Source organism: Electrophorus electricus, chromosome 6 (genome assembly GCF_013358815.1).
Source record: "Electrophorus electricus isolate fEleEle1 chromosome 6, fEleEle1.pri, whole genome shotgun sequence".
NCBI lineage: Eukaryota > Metazoa > Chordata > Actinopteri > Gymnotiformes > Gymnotidae > Electrophorus > Electrophorus electricus.
In genome coordinates this window covers 4,226,017-4,250,253 of record NC_049540.1, presented here as the reverse complement: position 1 = coordinate 4,250,253, position 24,237 = coordinate 4,226,017, and the positions used below count along the sequence as shown (strand labels likewise).

At 41.6% G+C, this 24,237-nt stretch overlaps 1 protein-coding gene across 2 annotated transcripts; it reads right to left on the bottom strand.

The window, feature by feature from the left end:
• Positions 1-5,775: 5,775 nt before the first annotated feature.
• tbx2a (T-box transcription factor 2a) lies at positions 5,776-12,986 on the bottom strand. Of its 2 annotated transcripts, none has more exons than XM_027023766.2 (7): positions 12,171-12,986; positions 11,084-11,351; positions 9,840-9,986; positions 9,103-9,179; positions 8,840-9,021; positions 7,654-8,243; positions 5,776-7,156 (listed from the first exon to the last, which is right to left on the bottom strand). In XM_027023766.2, exons 1-7 carry the CDS (start codon positions 12,527-12,529, stop codon positions 6,731-6,733), a joined length of 2,049 nt encoding a protein of 682 aa, XP_026879567.2. In that variant the 5' UTR covers positions 12,530-12,986; the 3' UTR covers positions 5,776-6,730. The 2 variants fall into 2 exon arrangements, with proteins under 2 accessions (XP_026879567.2, XP_026879568.2); XM_027023767.2 differs by having other exon boundaries at positions 8,840-9,009.
• Between the last annotated feature and the right edge of the window lie 11,251 nt (positions 12,987-24,237).

Here is a 24,237-nt window from a genome sequence, read left to right as displayed (position 1 = left end):
GCCCTGGGCTAAGGCCTGCTGATAGCCATCAGCTTCAGCCTCTGCTCCCCAAACCCACTGGAGGTATGCCAGTGCTGGAAAATCTGAGTTCCTCATCCTGGGCCCACGAGAAGCCCTTGAACCAGCCATATGATTGACTCTTATCTTATCTATGGTGATGGACAGCAGCTCTCTCCGATTGGCTGAGAACTCTTGAAGTGTGAGGGGAGCGTGAGGGTAGAGGGGGGGAGGAGATGGAGGGGTCCTTAAGAGCTGGTAGCTGACTGTCCTTGGCATGTCTCAGGATCAAGGGGTTGCATTAACACAGCAGTGTTCTCCGGAGCTGTGAGGTTTCTATATGGCTTATGGTTTGGGCGACCTTCTGGGCAATGCTCATCGTTATATATAGAAAATTATACTGCAAATGAAGTGCAAACGAAGACATTGACTGAATCAACTTCTCTTAAGTAAAACCTGAATTCATACTATCTCTTATTTGCCCAATATTTTAAAATAAAATTTTACATTTGTTTCAGCTCCAGAGGAACCATGATCATCACTGGTCCTGCCTACTGGACCCTTCACTAAAATCCACTTTATTTTGAACAAATCTCAAAAGACATATTACTGAGAAAACTTGGTCCTTTGAGAATACAAGCGTATATATTCTCTTGGTCCTTTGAGAATGCAAGCGTATATATTCTCTTGGTCCTTTGAGAATGCAAGCGTATATATTCTCTTGGTCCTTTGAGAATGCAAGCGTATATATTCGCTTGGTCCTTTGAGAATGCAAGCGTATATATTCTCTTGGTCCTTTGAGAATACAAGTGTATATATTCTCTTGGTCCTTTGAGAATGCAAGCGTATATATTCTCTTGGTCCTTTGAGAATGCAAGCGTATATATTCTCTTGGTCCTTTGAGAATGCAAGCGTATATATTCTCTTGGTCCTTTGAGAATGCAAGCGTATATATTCTCTTGGTCCTTTGAGAATGCAAGCGTATATATTCGCTTGGTCCTTTGAGAATGCAAGCGTATATATTCTCTTGGTCCTTTGAGAATGCAAGCGTATATATTCGCTTGGTCCTTTGAGAATGCAAGCGTATATATTCGCTTGGTCCTTTGAGAATACAAGCGTATATGTTATTTTGTTTTTTCAGCAGTCTGTTGTATTCCAGCAAAAGCCTCTTTTCTGTAGTGTAGACAGGCGCAGCACCGCCAACACGATCAGTTTAAGTAACAGTGCTCACAGGTTCTGCAATGCTTACTGTGCTCCACCCACCTCTTCCACCCCTCTCCTCTATCCTTACACCTCGCCACCTCACCTGTTCTTGGGAACTGGCCTGGGGTTTGCCGTAGCAAATACATACGAGTTGTGGGGTTACGAGTGGAGTGTGCAGAGGCGGCAGGAAAGAATCTGGTAAGAGACGGTGCAGCAGCACTGTGTCATGTGCTGCCCTAAGTCTTTTACATGATGTGATGTTTTTGAAATAGTAACCAGTGGTCACTAACTGGCTTGCCATAGGAATAGCCTCAGTCTCAACTGTTCCTTGCGTCATCTGACATCGTCATCATGACCATCATCATAAATCATCATCTGACATCATCTTCATCACTGCAATCATCATCATCATCATCATCATCATCAAAGCACTGCAGTAGTGGATCCACATGGAATCTGCCTAGCCTGTCACGCAACCTTCTGTGAGCTTCTGAGGCAGACTTGTGGCAGGCTTGTGAGTCAGGTTGTTTTTATACGGAACACATGTCCATTAATGTCAGACACAGATCATGCACGGTATTAGCGACCCGACGGCACCGTGAGAATGATTACAGAGGACGGATATGGAGGAACAGCTCAGGCCGCTTCAGGCCCGCCCAGGCTGGGGCGGGGTGCGGTGCCTGGACCTCAACGCCGCTTTTGATCAAGCTGCTCGCTGAGGTGGCGCTGAGGAAACTCAGAGCTGAGTGATGGTGACAGGCCCCGGGGCTTAAAGGTACTACACAAAAGGGAACCAAAGGCTCTCGTGTGAAGCTCTTTGCCCAGCTGACCAGCCAGAGGCTGCTTTCATGAAGTGGGCTACTGAATGAGCTGCTTCTCTAGGGCCACACACCACTGGTCACGAAAGTCAGGTCACAATTAAACCTTTTCAACCACGTTTGTATATATAAACATTACTACGTTTGGAAATGAGACTTTTTGTGCATGACATCCCTGACAGTTGTGTGGTTTTATGTGAGTTTGTTTTCTGGCCAAACATTTTATTTGTTCTTAGCTCTTTGAAAAACTAAACGTTTTTTGAGAAATCCTATGCACCTATGGAATGGGCTGCATTACATCAATCTAAACATGACTAGTGACTGATGGTGATTTTCTTTACTGACTGTTACAGAGAAGTATCCGAATAAGTTCTTATTACAGTGTTTGAAACTGTTAAACTCCAAGCCTGGCACTTGCGAGCTAGACTTATTTCCCCTGTTTCTCTGCTGCTGGAACGTTGCTCTGCGCAGTTGTCCATAAACCTCAACCTCAATCTGCTACGAATTTAAACAAAAAAAAAGTAGAACATGTGCTTTTGAGTCTAGCTTAAGATGCTGAAGACCTCTACTTGGCTAAAATATGGTATCACTCAGTAAATGTTGCACTTAAAAGGCTCGGATAACAGCCTATCAGATTATAATGATGAAATGCAGGGGCGGCGATATCTGTTGCACTCTCGGCGAATAAACTGTCCTGTGGCTTCTGCAACACCTGGCCGGCGTGTGGTAGAGAAATGCGGCTTACTACAAACTTGGGCTGTGAACCCCAGAAGACCAAGACAGATTATCCTTGGGCTCCCCTCTTTCTTGTCTTCTGTTGCTCTTCTTTCTTCGTGGCGAACGCCATTCTTTCCTCGGAAACATCATCCCCCTGCTGGTTTAGGTTTGGACGAGGCCCCCTTTAAGTGGCCGTCGCAAGCACGCGAGGGCACTCCAACTGATCCTCCTCCATCCTGCATGCTTAGTTGGGGATCATTGCAGCGTGGCTTTAGTGGCAGGCTGCGTGCATCTTTTTCCAAGCTCCAAGCTTTTTTATTTTCAAACTAAAAAAGACCCTTAAGAGAGGATGGGGTACAGTCCACTCTGGCAGTCCACTCTGACAAAGCTTGCTCTGCTCACTTGCGTCTTTATGAGCCGCAACTGTATATCAGTGACCGTGTAGCCTGTGCTACAAAGTCCAGTGCGCAGTGTGTTATGTGCACGGTGCGATGATATATTGGGTTGCAGGTAGCTGATGGATGCCTTGTTGCATGTGTGCTCTGAGAAGACAAACTATAGGAATACAGGCTTCTAAGCAGCACGGACTATAATCTTCTTATGGACTTTTACATAACATTTTGCAATGAACACAGTAAAGGTACATGCAACAGGGATTTTTTAAATCTCCGTTTAACCTCACTAAAAGGTAACTATTTCAGTAGCCCAGTTATTCTCTTATTCAATGTGTAAAGAAATATTAATGTATTCTCACACAGGAGTATATATACTTCAGCAACGATTAACACATAACACCTCTAGCCAACAGATGGCGATAGAATCCATAAACTCGGAAAAACATTGAAAAAGGTACGAAACTTCATTCGCTGGCAAATGCAAAAGTCAAGCCAAAGATATCAAGCTAATATAACGTCTGCTTGTTATCCTTTCGGTAGCTTACAGCGGTCTCGTGTGTCTAACGTCGCATAGCCCGCTAACGGAGTAAGAGGAAGGTAACTCCCCCTCATATCTCAGTGCAGACAACCTGTGAGCTAAGGAGGCACGGAGAAAATGATTTTCTTCCACGTAGCCTATTTCGTCCCTATAGTGTGAACCAAGCGAACCAACTTGCTAATAACGCTAACATTCTTAGTAGGCAGTGCAGAGAAGCACCTGGGTGCGCTTAAAGGACACGATTTTGTGGAATTCTCACTCATTTATTAGCTATATATGAATATTGGTCGGCTTTGACACATTCCATTAATAGGTTATCTACAAAATCAGTAAATAGATATTTTACAATTAATAATAATAATAATAATAATAATAATAATAATAATAATGATAATAATAATAATAATAATAATAATAATAATAGTAATAATAATGATGATGATGATGATGATGATGATGATGATGATGATGATGATGATGATGATTATGATTATGATGATGATATGACATTCAGAGATATTATTGTTATTATTATATTTCAGTTCAAATAGGCCTATGTGTGTACTATATAGGCTTGTTACCCTAAAGTGTTTGCTTTTTTATTTCTTTTATTAATTATTGGAATGTGTCCTGAATTTGTCTATCATCTACCATCATCTCACTGAGCATCTGCTCTTTTAACGGCGTAGGCTACTGAAATCAATACGAATTCACTCATGAGCCATTCGACTCTCTCCATGAGGTTGCCGCTTGAGTCGATTGATCAGTCATTGACTAATTGTTTTAGACAAACATTTTTTCTCTTCTAGTGAGAGGTCGGGAATTTCGCTCTGTTAATTGGATATAACAGAATTTAACAATGGCCTCTTAATAAAATGAATTTTGGGACTATCGTTATAGAAAGAGAAGAAAAGAGGCGAGGGGTTCTCTAATTAGGAACCCCGACTCTCGAGATCCCCGTTAACCTTTGTGCGCGGCTGAGCAGCGGCTGTGTGGCCGGCAGCCTGGCGACAGGCGCCGGTTTCTGGACAAAGGACTGTCTGCTTCTGAGGCTGTGAGGCGTCCCATGTTCTCGTCCCTGCGAAACTCCCTGTCGCGGCGCTTAACCCCTTCACTAGGACAGTGACAGTTTTGTCAACTCTCTCTCTCTCTCTCTCTCTCTCTCTCAATAAACTATGTATATAAACTCTACACACAAAGGCGCACATGTACTCTCTCTCGCTTTCTCTCTCTCTACACACACACACACACACACACACACATAAACACACACACAAACAAACACATACAGACCGACAAATACCATACTTAAACGTTTTGGTGGTGTTTCGTAGTGCGCGCTTTTTTTTCCACCTGGAAATAAATTTATTTTGTTTTTTATATGACTCCACGAGTTTGCTTGTAACATAAAAAACAAAACATAAACGAACAACGAATATAATAGTTTATACATGTCATCTAGGTAAATTTTCCACAAATGCTAAATAATTTCTAACCAACAAAGCCTAAAATAAATAGATCTATAGCAAATAACTCCTTTTCCAAGTGGTTCCATATTTGTTAGGCATGTGTTATTTTCTTTGTTAAATAAATATTACACTAAAGTGTAGGCTCTTAGCTTATAAAATGTTTATTCAATTTCCAAGCCACAAGTATCCTACTCATACAAACCCACAAGATCACAGTTAAGTTGCCATTGTAGATTTTAATACAGACGAAGCAGGAAAACTGCAAATACATGACTGTGAGTATTCGTTCAGGGAAATTCACCGAAACTGATCAACAGATGGCGCAGGTGTATCATCTTACGCCGGTATAAGGTAGAGAACCGTTCACGTTAAGCGTTGCGCGATAAATCCTATAATCCATACCAGACCGACATAAGACAAATACTGTAATTAGGAACCAACACTTTAATTATCAGGCCCAACAAATGTAGGCGTTTACGGAGATGTTCAACTTTCTGACATAACCGGCCACCTCGATGACATTAAACGGTAAAAAGAGAGAATGTTAATAGAAATATAGCGCAACTAAAATAATGCGGCATATCTGGTTATATAGGCCAATCGATAACAACCGCTTGCGAAAAAAAAGGCCAATCAAGTGTGCAACACTTTTATTTTATTGAAATGTAAAGAATGCAACAAAACCATGGTAATTTACCCGAATATCCAGCCCAAAGAGGATGTCAGAATAACATCTCTTGGATGAGGAACGTTTTTTGTTTGTTTTTTAAAGACTCTTTCCGGGACAGACTGAAAAAAGGAAACCTGAGATGTCCCTGCCTATCACTGTATTAAAACTTGCAACGCAATAAATTGCATTTAGGACTACGAAATGAAACCTAGCATCAGAAAGCAAGATTTGCAGTGTCGCGCCTTTCCTTCACACGTCGCAAAACATAAACTGCAATGCATGACAAACATCGAAACACATTCAGTTTCATACAAACAAGCGCTACGTAATATTCATATACAGTCAGGTAACTGGGAAAATATAAATGTAACAAATTGAAAACTAAATAGTATTTACACACCAATGTACAGTTCGAATAAATTAAAATGTATCTTCTTGGATCAATTCAACGTATTTACATAATTTCTGTTTTAATATTACATATAAATAATTAGAAAAACAGGTCCCAGACACAAGCAATATGTTGACCATCCCATCCTGTAGATACGTTGTCAGTCCCTTTTGAAATGTAGTAGGCTACTTATGGACAAGCTCAGGCGAGAAAGCAAAACCATATGATTCGGCGTCAGTTGAGTTATCTTACTGATTGAGAAATCATCAATGAGGACAGTTCAACGAGGACACTTTGGGTTCTGAATTCGTCATTCGTTCATCGCTGGGTTAAAACTCTCGAAAACACAATGACAAACCCACATTTTCCCCAGATTCCAGGTGTATAGGCATGGGACCCACATTCTTATGACCCGAGCTTTCTCAATTTTTTTATGAAATACGAACTTTGATGGAGATTGTGAATGCGGCTTTCAAACACCACAAAGTGCCCAACTGAGAAAGGACGGAAATGTTTAATGTGTCATGATCGGTCACTTAGGAGAATCTCTACCTGGGGACATGTCTCTTTGTTTTTCTAATCCGCTGACCAGCCTTTGTATGTTCTGCAGTTCGTTAATGGAATCTTTCATGGACATTTTGGGGGATCCAGCCCTCTGGTTGGCACAGGCCTTGTGACTATGGGGCTCAGACACGGGACTGCTCTCCCTACTGCCCGATTTGGAGGATCCAGATTCCACACTCAGAGCGCTTGGGAGTCCGGTGGCGAGCAGGCCAGAGCCCTGAGGGATCTGATAAGGGCTGAATCGCAATCTCGGTCGCGCACTGCTCAGGAAAGGGTTCCGGTGGAGCGAGGAGGCCACGCTGCCGGCGGGGAGAGACGAGGCTGCGGCGGCCGCTGCCGCCATGTAGGTGTACGGGTACGGCAGTAGGCTACCGAATGGCGGCATCGAGATACCCTGGAAAATAGGATTTTGGTTACTACATTAAGTATACAAATAATTACATGTTGAAAGTAACAACAACAATAATGTATTTACGTGTCAAAGGTGGTCGTTTTATAGTAGGCCTAATTGCTTAAACTATTTGCAAAGACGCGGCGAAATAGTATGACTAAATGCACAGACTACTATTTGACGCATACTAGTACGAAAACACAACGTCCTGCTTCTTGTTTAGAAATAAAGGATGTGATTTTTCTTAGTTCAAACGTTACGCCCTCTTTCAACTGTAGCTGCTGAGCTACTAGCCTATAACAATTCTCCAGTTTGCTGAATACAATTTGTGAGAATGGTAGATCTTGTTTGTAGTGACGGTTAAATTGTCCAAATTAAATAGGCCTACAGGAAAATGCACAGTCCAGGCTACTTAAAAATACATTTGCTAAACAACGAATACATACTTATTGTATTTCTATGGTAGATATAAAATAAATATCCATAGTCGCTTCTTTTACCTGAGAAGCAAGCATGTGCTGTGATAGGTGAAACGGGAAAGAACCAGATGCCCCCGTGCCTTGAGGTGACAGGCCTCCATTCTCTAATCCACTCGTCCCCGACATAGATGCAAACAAGTGTCCCATGCCCATGGTGGAGAATGCGCCAGGAGCCATTGCAAACTGACTCGGGTGAAACAGCACTGGTTGCCCCGCGGTCAAAGGGTTAAAGAAGTGCTGGCCGTGCAAACCGGACAGCGCCAGGCTTTGCAGGTGGCTGAAGTGCGACGGGCTCTCCGTTTGAACCACGAGCGGAGAAAAGCTCTCTTTGATCCCGCTTAGACCCGAATCCTTCTTGGTGCTTTCCGATGCTTTGTTACTCTTGCCGTCTGACCTGTCTTTCTCCAGGTTTCTGATGCGGAAGGCGGAGTCGCTTTCTTTGCTCGCATCCAGGTAGTCCGCTTTGTTGTCGAGGCCAGGCCTCTCCTTGACCCTGTCCTCACTGCTTGTCCTGAAGGGAGATTGCTGTTGCGGACCTGGACTGTTTTCAGTCATAGACTGCTCCTCGTGCTGGTCAAGTTCTTGGTCGCTCTCGATGCAATTTTTCTCATCTATAAAATAAAACACGAGCAAACGATAAATGCGCGTAGCGGACATATAGACCCATCTCTGGGCCCACGTGTAATTTATGAATTATATTCTAAAGTCATGTGGAAATTATTTAACCATTTCCTCCCTGGGTTAAATCTTTGACATGTTTATGTCAAACTCATTTATTACTCGTGTGTTAACATTCCTCCGATCCTGTGTGTGTGTGTGTGTGTGTGTGTGTGTGTGTATGTGTGTGTATGTGTGTGTATATAAAATATATATATATATATATATATATATATATATATATATATATATATATATATATATATATATATATATATATATATAAAGATGCTCTATAACGCATTGTAGGCCTGAGGCAGAAGACTAACTTAATTTGGAATTTAATTTTAGAATATTGGCCAGGATATATTTTCTTCTTCCGTTTTTAACAGTTCCAACATATGACTGGCGGCTTATGAGTGTTCCATCTTAATGATTCACGTGTTTTTGAAGCCTGATATTGTATTACCCGGTTAAAATGACCAATAAAACTACTAAATAAAGCAGAATTAAAATAAAACAATCAAGTAAGAAGAATGCAAATAAATACCTTGATTGGTCTTGTTGAATTTTAGCGGACTTGTTACTGTTTCGAGAGGAGACTTAACCGATTCCCTCCCGGTATTTTGTTCACAAGATGAAGCGTCTGAATCTCCTCCGTCGCGATCCATTTTGCATTGCTCGTCGTACACTCGCAACGATGGAAGGGTTAACTGTTTCCTAAAGATCGAACTGAAATTAGTTTAGTATGTTCATCAAAGACAGCACGGACTGTTCATTAAATGGCATCTTAACGTTGCAAACGCAATCTACCTTTTTTCTCTTCTTCCGTTTCCTGTGTCTCGGAATCCCTTGGCAAAAGGATTGTTATCAATTTTCAGCTGTGTAATCTGCGGACAACAATGGGTATTTTGGTCGAATTAAAACCATCCAACTTGCCAGTTAGTGTGTTTTTGTCAACGTACATTATAGTTGGGCTCCATGCAATAATATATGCTAAATATTATAAAATTGCTATAGTGTATTTAAAAATATAACAGTTCACATTTATTTAGTGTGTAGAACCCATACACAATACTGAAAAGGTATTCATACCATGCCTGTTTTTTTTAAATTTTTTTATTATTATTATTTTTTTTTATACAGTAGTAAGTTAAACTATTTGCTCTAGCCTACATTATGTCCATTAGACGTTTTCATATTTTTATTATGTTTGTCCTTGGAACGTGATGCTTTGGTCCCTCGATGGATTTGCGATTGTTTTAACCATCTGAGAGTTGGAACCTCCTGAAAACCTTATTCCAGCTAAGTACAACACAGCTAAACCTGTGGCGATTTACAAAATGCGGAGCTTTACAATAATGGTTTACCCCTGATTGTTTTTGTTAATATAGGCCTACCGATAAAATCTTCATTCCTTCATAAACCATTTAGATAATATTTAATCATAACGTACAAGAAATTGCAATGGACTTAGCTGGAATTTCGAGGATTCAAAAAAACTGTTAACCTGGCAACATTTAGCAGGCTACTTCGAGGCTGCAACTTACCTTGTCGTTTTGATATGCAGTGACGGCTATAAAATCAGTCTCCGGAAATACATATGTCCTGAAAGTGCTGTACGGCAGCTTGAGGATGTCATTGGCTCTAACGATATGAAACCTGGGCTGGTATTTATGCATTGAATTCAGTATGGTCTGGAAGATAAAATGCAGTAGTTATTAGTTCATTAGAAATGTCCAACTTGCTATAAGGTATACAATAAGGTATACATTCGGATATACTGCAGCATGTGGTTGGATTTATTGACTTATGCAGACTCCCGAAATGCGTGTTAAATTTGTGATTCGCAGCATCAGTAGTGGAAAACCTAGATGGCCTAATAGTAAATGTTGGGTTAAGGTCGTAGTGGCAGTATATATTACATTAATAATGACAACTTTAAATAAGCCATAATTCATTTATTTATTCACATTATTTATTATTGAATGGTTTAATGATATGGAGGGAAATGGCAATTAGGCTATGTGATTGTTATTGGATAAAGGCTAGGCCAGGCCTACCCTATAGCCAAAGCGGGGAGAAACACCTTAGCTCACAGCCTCAATCCACAACAGTAGGCATGTGGAACTTGTTTTTTCCCTACAACCCAGTAGCATTTATTTTTAAAGCTTTCCTCGCTAAATTGCACTTAAGGGCCAGTCAGAACACTTTGGGGAGCTGACATCCGCACAGTTCCCTCTCGTGTCTTAGTAATGAGATCCAGCAAGACGTCAAAGGTCGCTTTAAGAGTTCCTCGAAACTCGAGTTAAGACCAGCCTTTCGTCTAAGTCCTTGACCTGGATTTCTACGACAGCGCATTTTTTGTTGTTTAATCCACAGCATATAAATCGTTAATAACTGCGGGGCTGCTGATGCCTGAGGGTACGTTTAAAGCCTGTGCTAGTCTACTGTATGTGATGACGAATGGGACACATTATACTAACATACAGATTAGTAACTTTGCTCACTGAATAAATGCAAAATATGAAAGCCTAGTGCTATTAATTTCGGTATAGGCCAAGAACTACAGCCTACATTTTCCCTTGCTGCTGTTATAGCCTATAGCCAAATTCACCAGACACAGGCTATAAAAGTAAAATAAATAAATAGAAAAGTTAAAGTGAAAAGGTTATTTAATTCATTTAATTTATTTCAAGACAATCTAGACCCAAAACAACCTTCAATAGGAACTCCATTTTGCTATACACGCAATGATATAAACATCGAACAAATGCATAGTCAGGATACTTACAAATCCGTGTTTGTCCGAAATATTGTTCGTCAGTTTCAGTTTGTGGAAGGTAACAGGCTTCGCCATCCACTGTTCTCCTGTTGCAGGACTGTCCGGGTGAATGTACATTCGTTTGGGCATCTCGGGGTCGGCCTTTCCCGCTACCATCCAGCGGGAGTTGTGGAATTTGTAGCGACAGTCATCCGCCGCAACAATATCCATCAACAGGATATATTTCGCTTTTTTGTCGAGACCATTTACACGAACTTTGTAAGGGGGAAACATTCTCCTATGGACAGGGAGCAAATGTGGAAACGTTTGATATTTTGCTAGTAAGCATTTTAAAATAGCGTGTCGCTTGAATATAATATAATGAATATAATATAATGAATATAATAGTTTAATCTATTTTTGAGTTAAAATAACGATTTGCCAACAAATAATCTTTAGTTGTAAGCCCTGCAAATTCTGTCCAAAAAATCGACAGGCAAACCTTAACCTAATTCTAATGCTTAGGCCATTAATGCACATGGATTATAACCTGCTGTTATAATCCATGTGCATTATAACGCCAAATATAAAAAAACATACTAGTCGGAGGAACCACGAAACAATAGACTTTTTTATGTTCAATTTATAGTCAGATCCGAAGCATTGCAAAAGGAAAGGGCGCAATGGCTCTGTGTACTTACAGAATAGGCTGCATTTTAATTTCCGATTATAAAGGAAAAAAACAGACATAACTGTTGCGAAATATTGCTTTTAATTCTGCCGCCCATAATTTTCCATAATTTTATTTTGAAATAAATATATTTGATTCAGATACAGACGTGATTCGTGGTTTCCTAATTGACACTACGCATTGTATGTTCTAGGATCCATAGACTACTTCTGAAACTAAGGGCTTTGCCACTCATCATTTTACAATCGATTTGATTTTAAACATTCAAAGACCTATTCATAGTTTACCCATTTTAATGTAGAAACACGCTGCTTTAGTATTAAGGGTATTATCTTATATTCTTATTACTAAAGATCTGTTCAAAAGGCTACTTTCTACAAAGCTTTTAAGTGCCTTAAATTAAAACAAAACTAAACGAATTGTTACCTTCCCGATTTCGTGATGACCATTTCAGTTCCAAGTTTGTGAAATTGGTCCCAAAGTTCCTTAGCCTCTAATGTAACTTTAGGATCGTCCTCGACGTCTTCCTCCGGTTCCAGACTTTTGAGAGAGCGAAGATGAGCCGTCTGGTGGTGATGCCCCAGCGCCGCGTGTAAGCCAGCTTCCGCGGCCCCCGAAAGAGCGTGGTCCGCCAGAGGTTTGGTGAGACCCGGAGGCAGACTGAGAGTCGGAAAGAACGAGGGCTGAGCCGCAGCAAGAAATGCTGACATGGGGAAGTCAGCCGGCCGATGCGCGTGAAAAGGGTGATAAGCCATAGTGGTCCGCGTGAGAACTGGATCTCTCATCGGTGCATCCAAAAAGTAAGATGAAATGATTATATTCGAAAATGTGCGCCCACAACTCGTATATGTCCAGTAGACAAAAAATAATAATCGCCTTCTCAACGACTGATAAAATCAGTGACGAATTTTGGGAACCAGTGCCAAGAATAAAATCATTGACGTTTCCAATGAAGGTAAACGGGAAAATGACTGGTAGGCTACGGTTACTCCCGATTCTGAAGATCCGGTGTGGCAGAGTAATAACATCCGTCAGGACAACATTCACACTTCAGTATGGGACGACGATTTCCATTCTTCGCCCAAAGACACACTGCAGAAAACGAAGCTACTTCGAAAACGTCGATGCGAAAATCATGGGAACTCGGTCTGAGTCTTGCCCTGACCACTGTAGATTCGTGGCTATCTTACATGTCCCTCCTCTTCGGTTCCCTCCACTAATGAACCAAACAGTCTTGATTGCCGATTTTACGCATTCTGGACCAATTGTGGAGCTCCATAGGCGTGGTTTTGACAGCTCCAGCCAGGCTCTGGAAAGGAGGAGGAGGGGGGGGGGGGGGGGCTAGAAGGTGTCGGAAGCGTTTGCAGTAAGAAAACATGTCAACAGAATAAAATATTAACCAATGACAGAGTAAAGATCTGGAAATCCCTCCCCCCAAACGCGCAGTCCAACTGCAGAGCAGTGCTCTGTGTACATCTACGGCCGGCAGAGAGAGCGCGTATTCCGGCTGAAATTTCGTCATTTTGAATAAGATTTTTCCCTCTCCACAACTAAAAAAGAGAGGTTTTTTGCTCACGCGGGACACGGAACAGAATCAGTGAATGGACGCATTGTTGAAAATCAGTTGACTTGCATGTGTTTTAAGCTAAATAAAGCATTGCGACTGGAGCTTGATGCTTTGAGTAATAGAAGCTTAAGAATAGACTAGGCAACTAGACAAACACTTTCTTGCTTGTTTAAGGAGGTATCCACATAATTCATATCAAGAGTCAGGTCAAGCTTTATATAATTTGACTGCATAAAAATATTTTAGCACTAGGGCGTTTAAGATCGCCTGTTTGTGTAGACTACTGTACATTCGGTTTAACCGCGATACAAAGACGAGCGACACAAGTTCGACAATTATCTCATAGCACAAAACAGTGCACGATTAATTATAAAGTAAAACAAAGAAAAACAAAATGCTAAAACCCCAATGCCTATATAATTTCGCGAAAAATATGGTGGATCCTATTTTGTCAGTTTAGTCATTTTAAGCTAATCGTTTGGTCATCGGTTACATTACTTCCAGATACTTAGCAAATAATATAATTTATCACGGGCTACATTTTATCTTCTTTAATCGAAGGGTGGTTTTTTTTTGTGGAAGTCAGCCAACACACAGAATTCTGTGTTCTGAACGATACAGGCATTTCTTCATGTTAAAGTCATGTAGTCACGTTGCAACGAAGCAGTGCACCAAAGTTTTGAATGTTTTGCTTAAAAGCAGTCGTATACCTTTAAGGGCCTCCGCGCGCAGATCCTTGATTAAGTGGGACTCCGTATGTTAAAGGGCGCTTGGCGCCAGGCGGCTGGAGTCCTACAATAAGAACCTACTCCTGTCACTTCATATTTACCCCCGAATCCTCAAACAGCGTGCACCCATCCGCTCACTGTTCCTTTCAACTTGCAGGTTAAACGAAACGCAAAGCACTTTTTTGCCCCTTTGAAATATTTCTGTATGCCGCAATTAATCGATAACCTCAAATGTAAAAAGCGATGAGTGTAAGATGTCCCCTGAAGCTTTATGCGTTAAAAACAGTAATAATGAATCGTGCATGTTTTGCTAACCTCTTGTCGAGTGTTGTGAGCAAACAACTTTCCACACAGAAGGAGTTGCGCTTCAACAATGTCTTAAGATGTTCGTCTGTTTGGATCTGAGAAGCGTATGATGATTGCTTATTCCTTGATAGGCTACTCCACACTACATGCATTAAACAAACGTTCATACCTTCAGCGCAACAACAAATATGAACAGAGGAAATCCAAGATGCCGCCGCAGGTCCTTGGTGCGTTTCTTCTCATCAAACTTTGAAGTCGGTTGACGAGTCTCAGCCTTTCCAAGTGAAAGGGCTACGTGAAAGTTTATGCCGCTACAGTTACGAGCCTTCGGTTCTGTTTTGCTTCGATGTATGGATGCCACATCTCGTGGATGAAAAAAAGAGAACATCAGCTGACCGTTTGGATAATCCCTCGACATTAGGAACCAGCATGCTCTTCAGTTATGGTAAGGTAAAGAATAGGCATCTCATGATCTGTTTGACCGTAACAGGCATCACTACTAAACAGATGTCAGGTGGAAAACTTTGTGGAACGATTCCATTATCACAAAACAAACAGAAAACAAGACAGTTGACTCCAGTGGCTACATATGTTTCCAATAAAACCTGATAGATCATTCATAGAATCAAGTCACTTTTATAGCTTGCTGAAGTGATTAATGTAGAGTGTAAAATCTTCGCTACGGATCTCTAAACGTTTGTTATTAGTAATTAGTTGCGAACGATTCATACAAAATAAATATAATATTCAAGTTAATAACTGTTTGTGATTTTTTTTTACAGTAATTCATAAATATAACAATGTATACTTTTCCTATAACCTGATTTTTTCCTGATGTTTTTGCGTAGGCTGAAGCAATGGACATGTGTCTTATAATAAACAGATACAGAGAAATGGATCACGATAATCAAGAATTCAAAATATACATTGCGACTTTGCTTGGAAGACGGATTGCCATATCCGTTTATTAATAATACATTATTTATTTTACAATTGCTGTGAGAAAGCATCACAAATGTGTCTACAGTGCATTTTCTGAAGTAGCCTACTTTAAAAGCCTCATTGAAAGAAAACACATTAACCCCACACGAAGGAAGTTAATGATTTGCCATGTATATACTCGTCGAGCTAATTATATAAACAAAAGTCAACATAACGCTCGAGCCTATTTATTTCTACTAGGTAGTGCGCGCTCTTAAGTCCTAACTGCTCTGGCAGGGTCTAGCGTCATACGTGTTAGGCTGGCTAAACCTGTATATCTCCTTCAAGAAACGTTTAATTTTCAAATGACTAAATACTGAGTCACAGCTAATAGCCTGGTGACATTCGGCGTAGCCAAATTCTTTAGACCGTTAACTTAATAAAAAGGCGTGATTGTGCTGAAGAAAGCATGATAATAACGTATTTGTTTCCTTGCCGAGGTTTTTGTATTAAGTCGAATTATGCTCCTTGAAATTGAGTTACCATCTCCATGCAAACACTTCTCTGCTGTGTTTATCTTGTGTACAAAGTCCTTGGCGCCAGGCCGCTTAAGACCTGTCAAAATTCTCCATATTTTCCCCATGAACACTCCAAGCATCTGACATGCCAAACCTACCTCTTTCTCCTCTCTCGCCTGTCGTATTTTTCTTTTGTTACAGGTTATTTATGTGTCCGGCCTAGCTACTTGTCTTAAGTTCTGCCAACGGAATCCACCATTTGAAAGTTGCATACTTCGCGACTGTTTAAAGAGATTTAGTTAATGCTGCCCCTTTGACATCTCTATGATTGCAGACAGCGCGAAAGAGGCTCCGCACCCTTACAGGAAGACTGATCCCAACCCATCACCGCGGCTACTGTACTGTGGGAAGAGGATAAAATGTAGTTTCGTCAGATGCGTTGATTAGAAAAGAACAAAACAAAATTGTTCTCAGCAAGTATTTGATTGCCCACGTTTTCAGTCATTCTTCAAAGCATTATCAGCTAGTCCTTTTGGTCATGTCAAAGGTAAGGAACAAAAACAACAGAGCCAACAGGTTATGTATGCATCCGACAACAGTAAAAAAAAAAAAAAATCTAAAACGTATTCTCAAGCAAGGTAAGATAGGCAATAACAATTCTCATTAATAGTGGAGAAACAGTCATTTTATTAAAATGGTTTTAATTGCAATGACGCGCCTTCATGTGTGATTACGTTTCCGCCCACCGAGATAAGAGAAGCATACACAGCGATCCATTCTTTTCAGTGAGGCTGGGTGAACAGAGAGCGGGTCTCTGAGCAAGGGTTGAACATTAAGCTCTCGATTTCGCTCCGATATGTCGCTTCAAGTTGGGCCTACCCAAATAAGCCTTCTTTGATCACCAGAGGTTAGCGTGTAGTTAGTCGGCTCACTGATGCGGCAGGTGGAATGAGCTCTCAATTTAATTTTGCAGAAAAATAAACAGTGATAAACAGTGATATATATAGGCTATTGCATTCGTCAAGTTACATAGTAAAGCATGTTTTAGGGCGTTTTCAGCACAGTCTATTATTATTATTATTTATTTATTTATTTATTTATTTATTTTTTACATTTATTTCCCTGAAAGAAAGTTTCGAGGTCGCTATAAATTGGTCTATCTTGGAACTGTAGGACAAATAGTTCACATAAAATATAGCTAACATTTCTAATATCTAATATCACAAATATCTGAAATAAGAGTCTCAAAACAACTAATGTGAAACGAATGATTAATTAAACCAGCAAACGTTTAATTAAGTAATTAGACGTACGAAAGAAGTATGCAGTACAGGGCTATTGAAGCGTATTTGCATACCATGGCCAGCGGTATCTAAGAAATCCATGTGATAATTCTCCGAAAAACCACGCAAAATACCAGTAATTAAAAGGACAGAGTTGACAAGGTTTTTAAATGGTCTGGTCTGCGCCTCACCGCCACTAGTCATAAACAACAAACAACCTCCATTTCGCAGCATAGCCAAACATATTTATTGTGTCACGCTAAGCAAAGGCTTTTAATTTTATTAAGATAGTTTTAAATTCTGTTTGTTATGTTGTAATCTCGTGGGATAGCGCAAAAATTAAAAAACGCCAGGTCAAGGTTTCGTGGGTTAGTTTAACCTAAATTTAACTGAACCTGAAAAACCTCAAGAGTTAGAAATTTCATCGCAGTAACAGTAAATATCAAGAAATAACAGAATGATTTCCTTATTTATTCGAAAACCGCTTTACTAAATTTAGTTTTTGGTTCGCGTTTCAGGCTGTTGTGTAAATGCATGCGAACGTCTTATGTGTATATTTTTTCAGCTAAACCTGAATTTAACAAACAAACAAACAAAAAACCCAATTCCTCTAATTAAATAATTACTTTTTTGGAAATAATATACTGACCGACTGGATACCTTTAGCGACTGACTGTCTTATGGAAACCAGTCAGCCGTAACAAATGAGGAAACAAACAGACAGTCACTTTAAATGCTAGATCGAATATTACACATCTCGCTCTCATTGAAGACGATCTTAATACTACTAATAATTTTGGGAAAAGGCGCCCCGTCCAGTAACCGCTTTCGAATATTGATAAGAAAACATTTAATATTTCTGTCTGTTTAAAAAAAATAAATAAAATAAAATATACGTGCCAAATTTAGTCTTTTACCTTTTTATATATCCTTTTTTGTTTGTATATTACACTGAACTTGCAAGTAGCCGTAAGGTTAAGTCTAGTTATCTACGTTCTATAGGCAAACGTGTGACACACCTGTTTAGACTTGCAGAAAACGCATCCTTCATTAGCTGACTGTGAAAATGACCTTTGGAAGAGAATACGTGTGAATACGTGAAGGTTACGAGACTGGATTACAACACAATGAAGATAAATAATGTGAAAATGAAATTAAAGGAAGGCCCATGGTGTCTTTTTATACGTGCTCACAGTATCAGTAGTTTCTAACGTATCTTACAATATCTGGCGGCTTTATACCTATAGGCATAAGTTTTATTGTTTGTGTCAATCTCTATATGTATGTTTACAGTAATTCACAATAAATGAAGGACGTGAAGGCAGCTTTGTTTTGTTTGGTTACTGGTTCTAAATAATGTATAATCTTCAAAAGACCAGTTAATGGGATTTATCTTGTCTAATGTTTTGGCTTTGAATACATTTTTTTTTTTCCAAATTGAGAAACGATCCCTTTCATTTAAACGAGCAGTAAATAAAATTAAAACGCAAAAGCTTAATTAATCAAGAGATCCTATGCTAATAGTCTAGTCTACATTTTAATTTCATTTTACCAACGTGAAAACAGGATACAGGCTTCTAATGTCGAAGATTATTACGATTTAAATGACGATCTTTGGGAACGAAGATTTTTCTAAACTTCAGTAGCCACATATTTACATAAGGTTACATATTTCAACACTATAGCCTAATGCATCCTTTTAATTAAGCAGAGAGAAAAGATGTGAGCCCAATTAAATGCATTTATGCCATGTTTTTATGCATAGCCTTTGCTTTCACATACAGGCGTTATAATCATCATTAACGTTTGTGGCCAGTGTTTTATGACAGTCAATTACATTTTGGGTCAATACATATCTGCAAGTCATGTATATACAAATCATGCTTCCATAACATCTGCTGAGAAAAACAAATTAAAAAAAATACTGCCATATCATTTTGGGGAAATTAATTGTATAATTTCATGCACTATTTCCATTTGACGCAGCAGGTGACCAAAATAATCACTTCAAATTCATCATGTTCATCATAACAAACACTGCACATGTGTTGGTCTAAGCTGAGGCCAGTAATGGTATCAAATCCTTACAGAATCAAACCTTGCCTTTCACACTCCTGGTCTGTCTGGATGTGGCCCAAAATGTTTGAGATGCCTTAAAAGGTTCATGCGGCCAGCCTCCTCGACTGAGGCGATCCTCGGCTGATCAAAGGCAGACCGTGGGGCCATGAATGCGTGGAGGGGTGCAGGGGTCATCTTGTCTTGGGTTTGGATTGAAAGGTGAGTGTATTAACTTCGGAGGTCAATCTCTCAACACATCAACACGGCACTTCTTGGAGGAATGTCCAAGACTGTAGATCTTAGAGATTGGCATGTATGTGTGTGAGTAGGGGGGTGTAATTAGAGTTGATAATTCTGTAATTTTGCCTGTGGGTCAGTGTTGAGACAGGTTGGAAAACATAATGTTTTTAGTCTGTATGTAGAGTGACTACAGATATTATGATCTTATGATAATCTTTTTTCAGGCCTGCATGAACAAAATAAATAAGACTACCAGGTATCTAGCCATCACTTTCATACTCTTACCTTGCCTTTCCGATGCTTTCATCAGGAAAACATTATTTCAAACTCTCACTCTAATATTCTCCCTCTCTCTCTTTCTCTTTCTATGCCCATGTCTCTAAAATAGGACCCCAGCCCCATTAAAGGAAACCAGGCAGTGATGAAGTTATGAGGGTCTCTCCTGCCGGATGCTCAAACAAAGAGAGAGGGGAGGAGTGTGTGTGTGTGTGTGTGGGGGGGGGGGGGGTAGGGGGTTAGTTGGGGGTTGCACCCATATGACAGTGCAGGCCAGAGCTAGGAAGTGAGCTCAGTACTCCCACACAAGACGAATGGCTCCCTGGCTAACAGGGGTAATAACTTGTAATCAAAGCCATAAGACGGGCCAAGTCTGGGGTTAGGCTGGACGGGTCGGGGGGGGGGGGGGGGGGGTAATACTTGCACCTCTTCTCTTCTCTTCTCTTCTCTTCTCTTCTCTTCTCTTCTCTTCTCTTCTCTCAGCACCCCATGCAAGACCAAAACATATGCTCTTTGTTTGTTTTCTTGACTCAGCTGCGACACATAACTCTGACCTCCTTCCCTGCTGCTCCCTCTAACATGTACAGTGCAGATCTGAAACAAGGGTATAAGACAGAAAGGGGGGGGGGCTAATATGGGAAGGGGCTTCTGCTTTTCCTCAGTCACCACACCCCAAAACCACCCCCCCACACTCCGCCTTGCCTCTGCCGCAGCGGCTCAGCCCGGCAGCCTAACAAAGCGCCCGGCGACATCAGAGGGAGCCGGGCAGGCAGGAAGGAGGCCATCAATCTCGGGCCGGCGATGGCGCTTTCACCTCGCCGCTCGCGCTCCACACCTGGGACACATTCGACATCATGTTAGGTCAGCCGGGCCGCCAGCGGAGTCAACACCGGGTCGAAGCCGGGTCGAAGCCGTAAAGCAGCAGGGCCCGTCCCTAACTTTCCCGGTAATAAACAGGCATGGGACACAAGGAACAGCGCACAGCCGGCCTGAAGAGCTTTACTCCCCTGGCTCGGGTTGCAGGGATGGACGCGGCACCGAGACACACAGTTAACCTGTAACAATGTGATAGTGGGGTGAAACGCAGAACAGGGACAATGCAAGTGTCTGGACATAGGGCGGAGTGAGTGCAGTTCACGAGCCCAGGCAGTGAAGTTAAGCAATGGGCTTTTTAGATGCAATATCTTTGAAATGTTGTATGTTGTTGTGATATATCAATAACACACTGCAATTTATTTATACTTTAATTACTGTACCAACCCGAGTCCTTAAAGGGGTAGGGTGCATTCAATTATTAGAGTTGCAGGGCAGAATGAATGAATGGTAAATCAGCATAGCTTATGATAACATTCTTGCATTCTTGCTCTTTTCTCTGTATCACATTCCTTAACACACACACATGCACACGCACACTAGCATACACACAATCCGGATGCAGTGAAGGGCTTTATCAGGGCTTAATCTGTAATGATATCACTTTCCCGGTCAGAGCTTGGGCCCCAGTACCATTCCGAGCCTCAGCTCCCATAGGAATGCAAGTGTGCCTCATTACTCTGAAGGTCCTGTGATGATGAAGACCACTAAAGACCTAAAAGCCTTTCTTCTGTGGACTAATGGACCCAGATTCTAGCACTTCTCAGACACTGAACTGAACTGCTTACAGGCAACTCTGAAAAGTCCCAGCAGCCTGTGCATGGGATGTGGGGCACTTCCAGTCAAAACCCTTGTTCAAGCAGTTATGAACCATATTGCTTTTAACATGGCATTGTTGCTTGCCAAGTGCCAGCTAAATAATCCAAGTAAACTTGACCAGACAGTTTATCCTATTCATGTTTTCTGGCCTAAAGTCACCTTGTAGACCAGATGTAAAACCAGCTGGTTGACCCAAAGCCTGAGCTCAGGCAATGTAAGAGAACTGGCAAAACTGGTCTCAGGTCAGGTTCCTGGTGTCTCCCATGGGCACACTCGTCTCGACACGGCCAGGGAAATATTCCCTCTGATTCAGAACACATTGGCCCAAATGAAAGACTTGCGGTGACAGAGATACATGGAGGGCAGTGTTAGACTGCAACAATGAACCAGGGATCAAAGGGAACTGTAATCAGGGAGCTGTGTGCCAGCGTCAAGCCTGGGCCAGGGGGAGCGAACCCCCCCCAACTGCTGACTCCTGACTCGCCTCCTCCATGAGCCCAAGTGGGGCACTGGGCCAGTAACCCACACCCGCCTTCCACTCCACAGTTTACCCCCTACCTCCTCCTCTGATTTGTTATGTCGTCCGGAGCTTAATCCAGCTGTCTCCGGTTAACGCTCCCACGTTAAGATGTCCCTTGGAGGAGGCGGCCTCAGGAAGGAGGCCGAGGAGCTGGAGCCAGCAGACGACTCCATCTTCATCTACCCCAATCAGCCTTCATTAGGGCCCGGCCAGTCTGCGAGACATCCTTACCTCCGCAAGGCACGTCACATGGAAGTCACTATCATGTTACATGGTGAATGCTGATGCAAAATGCTGTCTGGCCAAGTCGATATTTCTCTGGTAGCCAGCATAGCAGGCTGAGTTTATTTGTTCTTGTTGAATGTGTATGGTTCATATATTACATTCTGTTAAAAAAGGCAGTGAAGAGCTTCATGCCGTGTTGGCACTACAAGCCAAACTATAATTTAGGTGAGTAGATGTGTCAGCCATGCCCGATGACAACAACTGATAAGGCTTAGAAATTTTTACATGGTAGGAGTGCCAGTAGAGGGGGTCCTTTGGCACTGGGTGATTTTAATAAATGTGACATTTTTCCACCTCTCCAATCGCATGACGGATATAAAAACCAGCCTCTCCACTGCTATCACATTGGCTTGGCCTTCTTGTCAGAAACCCACCAATCACGAAGAGAAAAGGAGCACTCTTGTGCCATCAGCCGAGGGATAGCGAGTCATTAATGGAGCTGGTGGCATGGAGCATGGGCATTGTTAGCATTAAATATGGTCTCAGGCACTGCAGGTGCAAGGGGAGGCAGCCTGGGCTCCGCTTTCAATTACTCTTTAATGAAAACCCCGCTGCTGCTCGGCTGCAGCCTGGGGCACTGGAGCCTGTCCCTGCCAAGTTCGGAGTTAACCCAGAGACCCTGTCTGCATATCTGCCTTCCACATCAGAACTAACAGCTGACCCAAGATCAGAATCTGGCCCTCCAAGTTCACATCCAAAATCCTCTAGAGAGGGAAGTGTAATGTGATCCGGTTGAGGAAGGGGCATTGTTGAATGTGGACTGATTTGATGAATGAATCTTGATCTTAGACAACATTCAGACAGGTGTAGGGACTGACGGTGGGCCAAGCACTCAGAGAAAGTTCTGAAAAAGAAAGTGACCTTTGCCCTGTCATTCAGTGATGTTAGGCTACTATTCCCATGTGAAAATCCTCTCGCATGATGTTCCTCCCACAGAACATTCATGCTGGAAAACATCGTAATCCAACCTTTGGTTTAGTACCACTGATACCTTCCTTATTTGGCAAAAACTGGTTATCCAGTTCCCAAATCTGTCCGTTTAATTATGTCAGTCCTAGCGCAGGACCTGGAGGGTGAGGAGAATGTTCTGTTAGTGTGGGGAGGCTAGCTGAACTGGGTCTCCATCAGGCTAACATGGCTCAGAACACAGGCCAGGAAAGCACTGAGCTACAGCTGCAGCGGAGATGCACACCCGGTCGTCGATGCAGTACGGACACTGCACTCGCTAATCCATTTCATCCTGAAACGGGGAAACGTGAGCTGAACTCTTGGTGAAAGGGCCTAGCACAAACCAAAAATATTACTTCAGTATTATTCCATTCGTAACAAGAGAAGGTTTCATTTTGGAACACAGCAACACCATCTCGCAAAGGGGCAACTGGACATCAAATCCATTTTTTTTTTATTCTACAGTGAGTTTGTGCCTGGATAATAACTAAAAGTAAACCCTACAACATCTGACATGGTTGCTCAGAGCTTCAAAATTGCAACACAATAACAACACCTGCATTACCCTAGTTATGAATTAAAATAAATGTGAGGCTTGTTTTAGCTGTGCAATGTTCTAACAATTTTACCCTGGAGATAAAGATCTCACAAAGAAGGAGCACGTCCAAGATCCACAGTCTGGAACCTCACCAATCAATTTGGTCAGTTATGCATGAGTGCGAGCCCACATTTGCCGTAATTTGCTCCATCATAAAGCCATTAAGAAATGCATGCAGATGATTCCCACCGAAAACTATACTGCTGGAATTAGTTGAGGATTAGGACCCTTGCATACTGTGCGGAGAGGCTCGCAGCAGTATTTGACGACACTGGGAGAAAACAGCAAGGCTCACTGGATTCAGTTTAATCGAATTTCATTCCTCCAGGGATATTTGGAGGGCATTTACAGTAGGTTGAAGGAACACACTGAGCATGTTTGTGTAGTGTCTGTGTGGACCATGAAAGAAACGTGTGCATCCTTGTGAGTGCAAGCAACGAACGTGCCCGCTCTCTAACTGTCAAGTCACTTTTTGAACAAATTCACCAATGAACAGAAACACACTAAAGGCAGAGTTATTACTCGCTGTATCTAGTGAACAAACTGGTCATGA